This window comes from Leopardus geoffroyi, chromosome D2, assembly GCF_018350155.1.
Source record: "Leopardus geoffroyi isolate Oge1 chromosome D2, O.geoffroyi_Oge1_pat1.0, whole genome shotgun sequence".
NCBI lineage: Eukaryota > Metazoa > Chordata > Mammalia > Carnivora > Felidae > Leopardus > Leopardus geoffroyi.
This window is the reverse complement of record NC_059334.1, coordinates 52,876,040-52,888,094: the sequence shown is the minus strand read 5'-3', so window position 1 is coordinate 52,888,094 and position 12,055 is coordinate 52,876,040. Positions and strand designations below refer to the sequence as shown.

Sequence of the window (12,055 nt, the reverse complement as noted above, 5' to 3'; positions counted from 1 at the left end):
CACACCCCCAGTGTAGAAACATGAGTTTATGACCCCAGATTCTTGGCTTAGATATCTAATATGAAGATTGCCTCGGTGATCAAGCTTTGGGACCCATCCACTTCTAACTTTAATAAGGCTTGGAACACCCTCAGACTTCCTCTCTCATTAGGGACATGTGAGCTGATCTTCCACATCATGACTTCCTTCTGGCAGTTTATCTGATCAGGTCCTGCAGAACAGATCAATCTTGAGAGATTGCTCACGTGAGTCCCTGGAGCCTGCCAATTACTCATCATCTTTGGGTCTCCTGTCTTTCCTATTGTTCTGATAATTCTTTCCTGTCTTTTTCTCCTCTACTAATATTCTGTAATGGACCCTGAATTTCCCTTCTCCATCTCCCCCCACCCCGCTCCCACCCCCACCCCACCACCTGTACTGTGAGGATGACTTTTCTGGGAGGAAAACAAAACAATACAAAAAATTTAAGGTAAATACTCAGTGACATATGACATACATTTAGCGAGCATCCTGAATTTTTCTAAGAGCACTTATTTTAGACATTCTGTACAAACATTCTGGTAGTTCACATGTATTAGGAATCACATCCTGATTTGTGATTTAGGAAATAGTATTGGAACCGTATCCTTTTTTGTTGTTATTGTTCTGTGAAGTGGTCAAGCCAGGTTTCTCAGTGGGAACAAGTCCCAAGTTCAGTATGAGTTGTCCCAGATAAACTCCAGATTTGGCACACTGACTTGATTAATTGGATTGCCTTTAGGGTTAAGGATTTTCTAATGCTAGTCGTTCTCCCCCTCAAACCCTTACCCACAGCTGGTGTCAAACATTGCCATATCATTGGCAGGTTGAATAACATTAGCGTACAGCCAAAGTAAGACTGGGAGGAACTGGTGCTTCTGGAGCAGAAACCAGGCCAAGTTAATATTAAGCAAAGATTTATGAGTAGAGAGAAAAACACCCCCTGGGCAAAACTAAACATTAGAGCACCACTCTGTGCTCAGCAGTGTGTTCAGAGCTCTCATGTATGTTTAACCGTCACGATAATGTTGTAAGTGGTGGACTTTTCATTTTAGAGATAAGGAAGCAGAGTTCAAAGGGGGGTGATTGGCCAAGGCCACAATGAGTAGAAATGCCACGATTTAAACTCAGGTCTCCAGACTTCCAAGTTTGGAGCTCTTTATACAGAAGGAAGCTGCTTTATCAAGCTGAGATCTGAGATGTTGTCTCAGTAACAGTACTAACAGTCAACTGGATACCAGTCTGATTTAATCAAGTTTGGTGCTCATTCCCTCCGACTTAGTTGGTTGTTCATACAGTTATTTGAAAATACTCTTAGTGGAAGTTTATGAGCATATTTTCACCATTTAAAATGTGTGGACTGCCTTGCTAACCAATTCGGCTATGGTAGAAAACCTAGACAGTCCAGCTTCTAGTTGAATCTTGCTTTCTTTCAGAAGTCCAGATCTCTTTGTCATCCCGAGGTGCCTTATGCCTCTTTCCTGTTTGCTTTGTACTTATTTCCACAAAGAAGAAATGTGGCTTCTAGATTCACAGTTTAGAATCTGGAAAGATGAATGTGTTGATATTTCCCTTGGGGATTCTCATTCCTGCTCTACCCCATTTGGTTCTCATAGTATCTCAGACTCAGACATTGCCTATGGCTGGCTTTGAAATCTAGTTAAATGATAGGAACAGGACCCTGGTGTGGGGTAGGATGAGGGAGTCATCATGATTTTCTCTCTGGTGAGCTAAAGTCCCTTTCAGATCTCTGTGAAGATTCAGAAGCAAATCCAAGGAACAGGGGTGCCTGGGTGGCTCAGTCAGTTAAGCGTCTTACTTCGGCTCAGGTCATGATCTCACGGTTTGTGAGTTCGAGCCCCGCATCAGGTTCTGTGCTGACAGCTCAGAGCCTGGAGCCTGCTTTGGATTCTGTCTGTCTGTCTCTCTCTCTCTCTCTGCCCCTCCCCCGCTCACACTCTGTCTGTCTCTCTCTCACAAATAAATAAACATTAAAAAAAAAAAAATCCAAGGAACCATAAGTGGGGTTTAGATTCAATTTCAGAGGCATAGTCTCCACAACCCAGAGGAATTCTTAGATTTCTGTATGCTACACACAACTGCAATATTCTTGTTTCCCTCTCCGGCTGTGACATAGTGAAGTTCATCTCAAGAGCCAATCTATAGATCAGAGTTATAGTAGTTTTGTTGTTACCATTCCTGAGATGACTTGAATTGTCAGGAGCACAAAGTGTCTCATCGAAAGTACAAAATGCCATTGGATATGGCTACCAGACCTGCTGATTCCCCACCCCTGTGGTGACCAGACAGATCCTGTGAATACTGTTTGGATAGGAAGGGAAAAATAAAAAGTCATCTGAAGATTCCTGACTTCCTCATGGACTCTGGATGCCTGCTGTCACTTCCATCTGTCTGAATTCCAACCTCCACCTCTATTCCCTGCTCTGGTAGCCTCATCTTCCTCAGGTCAAATGTTAGGAATGTGCCTGGGAGCTGCACTGTCTGCCTTCTACAGAGGATGGTTTAGAATGAGGATTCGTTGTCATGGGCTTAGTAGAGTTGGCTGCATTTTTCCAATAAGACACATCCTTGATCAAAACTACATTTCATGAGCAGGGTTGAGATCACAAGATATAGATAACCCCATGAAGGTTTTAGTTGACTTCTGCCAGATCCTGCTTTTCTTCTGTTTTTCTCTCTTCTTCCTAAGTAGTCAGAGTGGTAGTCCTCCTCATGGCTCAGCTTCACCCACATCAGAAGAAGGGAATTTATATTAACTTTCCTGTATTAACTGGTGATACTCATTTTAAAGAATCCTTTAATACCTAGTCTCTTGGGGTGTCTGGGTGGCTCAGTCAGTTAAGCCTTTGACTCTTGATTTCGGCTCAGGTCATGATCTTGCAGTCATGGGATTGAGCCCCATGCCATGCTTTGCACTAACAGTGCAGAGCCTGCTTAAGATTCTCTCTCTCCCTGTCTCTCTGTCCCTCCCTTTTCCTTGCTTGCTTGTGCACATGTGCATGTGCTTCCTCTCTCTCTCTCTCTCTCTCTCTCTCTCTCTCTCTTTCTCTCAAAATAAACATTTATAAACAAACAAATAAATAAAAGCTAGTCTCTAAACATAGTTTTAAATTTTGACGTCTGTAGGTGAATTTTATGTTCTATATAAAAAAATGTTTTAGATTAGAAATTCATAGGACTTAAGAAAGTCTTGTTCTGTGTTTCTGTTAGTCACCTGTGTAGTGGATGAATTAAATTGGTCTCTCTCTTTTTTATAATGCTGTTTTTACCAAGCATGGCTACTTTTCTCAATAATTAGAAACTCTGTTTAGTACTTAAATGACACCAATCTGGTGTTGGAACCCAGCATGAGTTTAGCCTGCAGCAAGTGTGCTTGTAGTGAAGAGTAGCTGACTGAGTAAAGGATTAAATATAAACAGCAGTTGTTTGACTGTTATTTACTTTTCTTCAAGGGTGATCACAGTATTAGACCTCCTGTAGTTAAAACAGAGATTAGGGTAGAAAGAGGGATGGGAAATCTTCAAACTCTTTCCCAAAACAACTCTTTAGTCACCTTGATTTCTTGTAGCTTCTCAACAAGTTGTCCTTCACTTGAGTGAGATTTCATTGCCTTAAACGTCTGCCAATTTTGGTGGCCAAGAAAATGACTGTATAAAAGTGTACAAGTAGAAAGGATTTATTTATAATTAGCTTTCATAAAAGAATGAGTGAGGGTTTTTGCTTTATATCAAAAGTACTTAACTGTCAGCAGTATCAGTCACGACCTAATCTTTGGCATGTGAAGATGATTTTCCAGCAGCTAGATTCACCAAGTAATAGAATGTTCGTGCTGTGGAAGCACCTTCTCTGATGTCCGAGGATCCCTAAAATTCCTTTGGAGACCACTGCGCTGTAAAAGAGCCTATGGTTATAGTAACTCTTCTCCTTAGCTGGGGCTTCAAGCTTTCAGGCAGTATACCTTCTCTCTAAATGAGTTGCTTTCATGAGTCCTTTCTAAGGGTGGAAGACAAGTGGCATTCACTTCCTTGCGGACATTCTTCTCCTGGCTGTTCACCAGCCTGAGGGAGTGCTTGCTCTCTTATTCCATTCCAGGGGAAGCTAGGTCTTTGGAAAATTAGCGTTTAATTTCCACTTCCTGAGGTTGCTTATTTTATTAAGCCCCTTGACCAATAAGGGAAATTGATTCATGACTGCAATTAATTATTTCTACCTCAGTGTCTTAGTCTCTGTTCCTGAAGTCACATTAGCCATGTGAGGAGGTCCTCAAGCCATCAGAGGTTTTTGGGCTGAAGTGTGAGGACTTACTGAACTCTGATATTCAGGGTATGTGCATGATTCTTCTTGCATTGCTTGAATGAATGTGATTCCTGGATCCTGCCCCACGACTGCAATCACAGTCTACTTGGGCTCTAATCAGCATGTTCTTTGGTTGATATGACTCAGTAATTCTGATCATAATGGGATAATTGGGATAGCTTTTGATTCTATCTTTAATAGCACTTATTCTTGGGCTTAGTGATTGTCTGCTTATTTTCTCACCTTCTGAAAATTCCAAAATCTGTTGGTTGCAGATCATTCTTCTTAAGAACAGTACTTAGAAAACAATCACCAGCATTATGGAGAGAAATCTTGAAAAAGTTCAGTAGAAAGACATCCTTTCTGTCATGGCAACATACCTTTTCTTACCAGTTCAGCGGTCTCATACTTCAGGAACCAGTAGTGCCTGGCTTTCCCTCTGTTCATAGAAGTCTGGTGGGGTTCTTAGGCTATTTGACTCTCCAGCCCTTGTAGCTGCTGCAGAGTTCCTCCTGTACCTCGGGGGTTGTGTTGCTTTCCTTCCCCCCAAACACTGATTCCTGTGGAAGTCTGTTATGTGATGTGATGGTCTTTGCGCACTGGCTATGACCCAGGCCATCATCCACCTACCCTGTCTTCTCCTTTCTAAATACTGTATGTAGGTGTTTGAGGAAAGTGGGTTCTTGGGTCGTTCCCCAGGGGTAGGGATAAGTCTTTTGGACTTAAGTCATATGAGTAGCCTGAAAGGAATGTTCATACATGGAGGAAGTGCCATCCAGTATCAAGTAAACAGTTACCTTCAGGAAATTTGGATCCAGGTAAGTAACTGCTACATGTCTCTCCTTGACATGATGAGGATAATTTTAGAATATCAGACCTTTGGAATGGTCCAATTTTCAAATGCCTTCTGTATAGGTATTTTGTAAATATACCAATATAAAGGTATATTTAGAAGAAATGTGGCAAGGAGTGCAGACCAGACCTCTGGATTCATAGCAGAGTACAGGAAGGGTATGTTTTTACTGCCTTTAAGGCAGCTTAGTGTTTCCTGATACATTGTAAGTGCTCAATAAATGTTCATTGTTGCTATTATAATTATTACTATTATTATTATTTACAATTCAGTGTGAGAGGCTAGTGTGGAGATTTCTCAATTGGGATAGAATATACTAAAAAAAATATTTTTTTAATTGTAGAGATTTACCTTAAGGTTATAAATACATTGCCTTTAATTAAAGAGAGGAGTTAATTCTTTCTATAGCTTAATCTTTTTTTTTTTTTTTTTTAACGTTTATTTATTTTTGAGACAGAGAGAGACAGAGCATAAACGGGGGAGGGGCAGAGAGAGAGGGAGACACAGAATCGGAAACAGGCTCCAGGCTCTGAGCCATCAGCCCAGAGCCCGATGCGGGGCTCGAGTCCACGGACTGTGAGATCGTGACCTGAGCTGAAGTCGGACGCCCAACTGACTGAGCCACCCAGGCGCCCCTCTATAGCTTAATCTTAATATAGCAGTGTGACTTTAGTAATTGCTTTTAGTCTTAGAGGTCAGTAAATAGGGCTGTTTAGAATTAACTTGGTAGGGCATCATTTGAAATGCTTTGCCTACCCAGGGCCCACTCCAGTGGACTAAACAGAAGGTGGAACAGGAGGATTGCTGATAGATGATTCCTTTCATACTTTTGCTGAAGTTCCGATTATGTAAATTTGTGTGTGTGTGTTGTGTGAATTCGTAATTTTTTTTTCCATTTTATTTGTAAATATGAGGATCTCCCCTGCCTGAGTTTGTTAAGACTGATGTGGACACTCTTCATGATACTTAACATGGGTTTTCCTTTTATTAATTATACTGCATGACCCTTAAACAGTTCCTCCTTCTCCTGGGCAAAAGTGCCTTCTAAACATTCATACCAAATTGTGTTTATTTTCTTGCAGTTGAATTGGCAATGATCATGGACCGTTTGTATGGTGGTGTCTGCTATGCTGGCATCGATACGGACCCAGAGCTGAAGTACCCCAAAGGTGCTGGCCGCGTGGCGTTCTCCAATCAGCAGAGTTACATTGCAGCCATCAGCGCTCGCTTTGTGCAGCTCCAACACAATGACATTGACAAACGGGTAAGCAACTGCTTAGGCTATAATTGCTAGGGGGAAGAAATGCAGTTTGTTTTCTGGGCCCCTGGGGAGAAAAGCACCTTGTGATCAAAAGTGAGCAACTCTGCCCTCCGTGGTATGAGTCCACGAGTCCCTCCCTCTAGACTGCCTGAAAAAGAGAGTACCCATGAAATTTAAGGCGTTAATGAACCTTCTGCCTCACCCATCCCCAGGGTGATGTTACGCTTATGAAAATAACCCTGCAGAATTTAGCATACCAAACTGGTACTGTTCAAAAGATGATGCCAACGGTGCGTTAACAAAGGTTGCGAGCTGGTGCTCTCAAATAAGTTTGGACTAACGTTTAATGTTAATGTTCAGGAGTGTACATAAAATTTTGAAATTCTGGTTTCTCTTAAAATTGCAAGATCACACATGATAGCAATCATTGGAACAAAATAGCTGCTACCCCTTCCAGTCCCCTCTCCAACTCCCTGTAGTCCTGCTCGTATGGTATATGCATATGCATTACCTGCCCTTTTGCACCATGGTGTTACCTGCCTGGCCATTAGGCAGGTACCTCTGATGTAACCTCTGATTTGCTACCTCTGATGTAAAGAGGGGACATACAATAGAGTTGTAGGGGGTTGGTGTGCTCAGTTGGTTTTGTGGACAGACGTAGGTTTAAATCCCTTAGATCCCAGCTCTGCCACTCTTTGGAAGTTTGGGGGAATAGAAGGTAGCAGGAGATCATCTGACACCTGTATTAATGAAGGAATAGAGCAAGTAGACTAGTTCAAGTCTTGAACACCTCCCTGTGCAATTGTACTGTGGCTGTCAACAGCTTCCAGCAAAGGATGTTCTTGGGGCATAGGTTGGACTGGAATAAATTATAGTATAAATATATCCTACTATGAAGTTCCACCTGTACTCTCTATGGTCAACTTTTGACTAATTTTGTGTAGCAAACTTAAATTTCTTGGAAGGTGGAAGTTTCAGTTGGTGATGGATTTTTAAATATTCAGCAAGTTATATTTTTATTAAGACGTTTACCTGATCAAATTAGAAAAGCCAGTGCCTAAAACAATTAGTTGCTACATTACTGGGCTCCTGAAAAGTAAGTAGTGGTGGTTTGTTTGTTTTTGTAATTAAACTAAATAAAAGAACTCTCTTTTCAGAATTTTGAAATTCTTTGAATTAATGGAGACTCCGAGGTGTGATAAAGATCCAACTCCATTCCTAGCTTTCAGGCACCCACAGCATTCTGAGCTTCCCCTTTTATAGCAGTAATCCCCCTCAGACTGTCAGCTCCACGAAGATAGGCTGTCGGTGTCTGTCTCTCTCTCTCTGCTCCATTTCCGGTGCTTACCCATTGCTTGATGTACAGCTGCGGTAGTAGGTGCTCGATAAACCTTTGTTAAATTGACAAATGGCTATACTTGGAGGATTTTCTTAAGTACTGCTGCTGGTGCCAGTGAACCTGCTTGTGCCTGTACTTTTGTGAGTCTGAAAACACCAGATTCTATTACATTTAGACTGCTATTGCACCTGTCACTGGCGACCCCAGGCAATAAACTTAACCTGAAGAGCCTTAGATTCTCATCTGTATGCTTTTCCCCCTGTGAAGCCAGAACTAGTGACTAGACAGGAGGTAGGTACTAGAAAAGATAAAGAAGCCTCCATTTCCCAGGGTGCCTGGGTGGCTCAGTTGGTTAAGTATCTGACTTCGGCTCAGGTCATGATCTTACAACTCGTGAGTCTGAGCCTTGCGTCGGCCTCTGTGCTGACAGCTCAGAGCCTGGAGCCTGCTTCGGGTTCTGTGTCTCTTCTCTCTCTCTCTCTCTCTCTCTCCCTCTCTCCCCCTCCCCCGCTCATGCCCTGTCTCTCTCTCTCTCAAAAATAATAAATATTAAAATAAAAATTAAAAGAGAAAAGAAGCCTCCATTCCCAATGCTTCTATCTTCCCTTTGCCCACAGGCTAACCTCTAACCTACTCCTTACCAGAGGGAAGTACACTTGCCCCCGGAAACATGGCAATCTCCGAGCCTCTTTTAAAATCACAGTAAATTCAAATACTGTTTGTTCTATTGACAGCCCCTTCCCCTTCTTCTGCTATACTCAGCCCTTTAGCACGTCTTCCCACAAGACATAGAACCAGGCTAAAAGAGAAGTGGCTTTGCTTTTGTGAGCATGATGATGGGCTGTGCTTATGAGAATATATCAAACTCCCGAGGACTTGAGAAAGCCATTGACTATTTTCTTCCCACTGCATTTGAGTTATCCGTACCTTCCATATCGTAAAGTAGTCCTTGATAACCATTTAGAGTAGCAGTTAATTGTAGTGGGAAGAGTGTGGAGTTTGGAGCTAGAATAGATTTCAATACTTTTAAATTTCTGCTGCACTAGTCACTGATGACCCCAAGTAAGTTACTTAGTGCCAGGAGCCTTGGGCCCTCATCTGTAACTCCCTCCTGGGGATGGTCTGAAGACTAAATGGGATTTGAGGATTGAACATCAGCCAGAGCTGTATGACATTTGGATAGATATTTAGTAACTAGCACTTGATGGTTAACAGTATTCATCTTGCTACAAATGCACTCAATACTGATGTTGTTAAAATCATGTAGCTTGAATTTTATCAGTTGCTCTTCTGAAGATGTAACGAAAAGACCACTGGTTAGTGTAAAGAGCATTGGCTGGGTTTATGTCTGGTCTCGTTCCCAGGGGGCTATGTGATTGTGGGCACATTACTTAAATGCTGAACTTTGGTGTATAAGGCAGTAGTAACAGCCCTGTGAGAAGCCCAGAAGACAGAGTGGACAGAAAGCAATATATACAATGTAACACATCATACATATGTACGGTGGGACTGCTGCTGTGGTCACAAGAATGCCACCTCCATCCACATCCTGTCAGTTCCTTCAGTGCCCCGGGATGAGAGTCATCTAAGTGAGAAAATTGCAAGTCATTCAAAGTGGCCCAGTCCCTCTTCTCTGGCTCCTGGCTCCCTCTTCACGCCCTTTGTTTGCTTTGACCAATATGGAGACCATTTTCTTTATCTTAGAGACTTAAGCCAGCTTCCGTGCTGAAATAGGTTCCTTTTTCACTGTTCTGTGAACATTCCACTCCCTTCCCCCAAATTGTTACTCTGTCCTCTTGTTTCCTTCTTACTTTGAACGTAGCCAACAATACCTTATTTTTTTTGACTCTGGCATTTTGAGCCTCTGTTAACTGCACCCTTCTTAGATGCTTTTTAAAGTTCATCCCTAGTTTTATTTTTCTTTATCTTTCTCTTAAAGCTTAAGTTTGAGCTTTTCAGAGATCTCCCATTATATATAACTACATCAGTATTTCCTTAGGTAATGCTCTTTTCATTTCTCAGTGGCTCTGTTCTTCATTGTCTGCAGAAAATTTATTAGGCACAACCTTCTTTCCTGAATAACCCCTGTAGGTTTTTGGCAATAGCTAAGGTTTTGAAATTTGCTGTCCTAAAAGTCAGGAGAATGTATCTTTCTGTGCCCATAATCCCTTTTCCTTGATATTGCAAATTCCAAAATGCTATAGCCTTATTCTCCTTCTTTCTTATATTAGCCTAGAGTTGCCTTTAAACCAAGACTTGACTATCTTAAATAGCATCAACCTTTATTACCTTTCTGGTCACAGGAACTTCATTTGCTGTCAGTATCATTATGAATGCAGTATAATGCCATCAGTGAATTAAAAAAAAAAAAACATCAACCTATAGATAACATTTTTTTAATGTTTATTTACTTATTTATTTTTTTATTTTTTAAACGTTTATTTATTTTTGAGACAGAGAGAGACAGAGCATGAACGGGGGAGGGGCAGAGAGAGAGGGAGACACAGAATCGGAAGCAGGCCCCAGGCTCTGAGCCATCAGCCCAGAGCCCAACACGGGGCTCGAACTCACGGACCGCGAGATCGTGACCTGAGCTGAAGTCGGACGCTCAACCAACTGAGCCACCCAGGCACCCCAATGTTTATTTATTTTGAGAGAGGGGGAGAACAAGCAGGGGAGGGGCAGAGAGAGGAGAGGAGAGAGAATCCCAAGCAGGCTCCATGCTGTCAGCGCAGAGCCCGACATGGGGCTCAATCTCATGAATCGTGAGATCACAACCTGAGCTGAAATCAAGAATCAGACGCTTAACCATCTGAGCCACCAAAGTGCCCCTATAGATAGCATTTTAAGGACCGCTTGCTTGCTGTTTGCAGGCTCTAACCCCTTCATTTTTGGGCCCGTGTGGAGAGTGGGAGAGGGCCGCCTGCAGAGCAGCAGTGCCAGCAACTTGGGAAGTTCTGGGACTGAGGTGTGGTCGCAGGTTGCACCTTCCCTAGGTAAACTGTGGGAGGCACACGAAGAAGAATTTGGTGTATTTCCTTTACCTCTTTTGTATCCAGCCAACTTTTCTCAAAAAAGACCTCTCTTTTGAGAATTTAACCATTTATGTATCTATTGTTGTTGTTGTTATTGCTGCACTTTGGCTAAGTTTTTGGATGGAGTGGCTCATGGGGAAAATACAACCTTTATAGATTTGATTTCTTCTCACAGTCTTAGTGACCTTTTGGCTTGCTTATCGTAAAATAAAATATGTCAGTATGCAACATCTGTGGGATCTGTCAGTCCTGTACTTTGGCACTTTTCTGCCTCTCCCGTCGTTTCACTCACCCAGAATGCCCTCACTTTTTAAGGAAGAGGTGGCGGTTTGGGGTTTTGTTTTGGTAGCAGCTTTACGTAGATATAATTCACATGCCATACAAATCACCAATTTAAATTGTACAGTTAGGTGCACCTGGGTGGCTTAGTCAGTTGAGCCTCTGACTTCAGCTCTGGTCGCACCCTTGCGGTTTGTGGGTTGGAGCCCCACTTCAGGCTCTGCGCTGGTGATGCGGAGCCTGCTTGGGATTTTCTCTCTCTCCCACTCTCTCTCTCTGCCTTTTCCCTGCTTGCGTGCTCTCTCTCTCTCTCTCTCTCTCTCTCAAAACTGAAAAAAAAGACTTTTTAAAATAAAATGTATAGTTAAATAATTTGTAGCATGTTTACATAGTTGTGCAGCCATCACCACAGTAAGATTTAGAACACAGGAAGATGTATTGAACCGAACAGCCTTCAAGCCTGCAGTACGAGGATCAATTGCACAGTAACCCCCAGTGGGGAAGGGGGCGGAGACACTGCATGTATCCTATTTATTTATTATATGGAGGGGATCCTCCTTATTTAGCCTGTACTCTGTGAAGTCACAGGAACGAGATAGCCCCGGCTGTTGAGGCAAACTTGTGACCCAGGCTGCAGCTATAATCAGAGTCCTCCAAGAATATGTGACTTACTGAGTTGGCTGGTAAATCTGCGTTTCAACAAACTTCTTGCCGTGGTATGGCTGGCAGTGGGAGGACTCAGAGAGGTGGAAGGGTCTGCTAATGGTGCTCCCTTACAGAGCTGCCAGGATCTTGACTGCAGCCTGTGCCCAGAGGTCTGAATGGGAATGCTTGGCACACGGGTGGCACTCAGTGAGTGTGTAGGATAAATCGGGATGATGTATGGGAGAACGAGGACTGGAAGCGACCGTGGAAGGCTGTCAAGGGTACTGGATGAGTCACTCTCATCTCTC

At 42.7% G+C, this 12,055-nt stretch overlaps 1 protein-coding gene across 13 annotated transcripts in view; it reads left to right on the top strand.

The window, feature by feature from the left end:
* CPEB3 (cytoplasmic polyadenylation element binding protein 3) overlaps positions 1–12,055 on the top strand; it is a 196,159-nt gene that overhangs the window by 159,357 nt on the left and 24,747 nt on the right. For 12 of the 13 annotated variants that reach the window (XM_045438199.1, XM_045438209.1, XM_045438211.1 and 9 more), the window contains one exon: positions 6,271–6,452. In XM_045438199.1, the coding sequence (XP_045294155.1) occupies positions 6,271–6,452 (182 nt within the window). Of the gene's footprint in view, positions 1–6,270; positions 6,453–12,055 lie in introns of those variants that run through there. The other variant, XM_045438212.1, reaches the window with a different exon arrangement.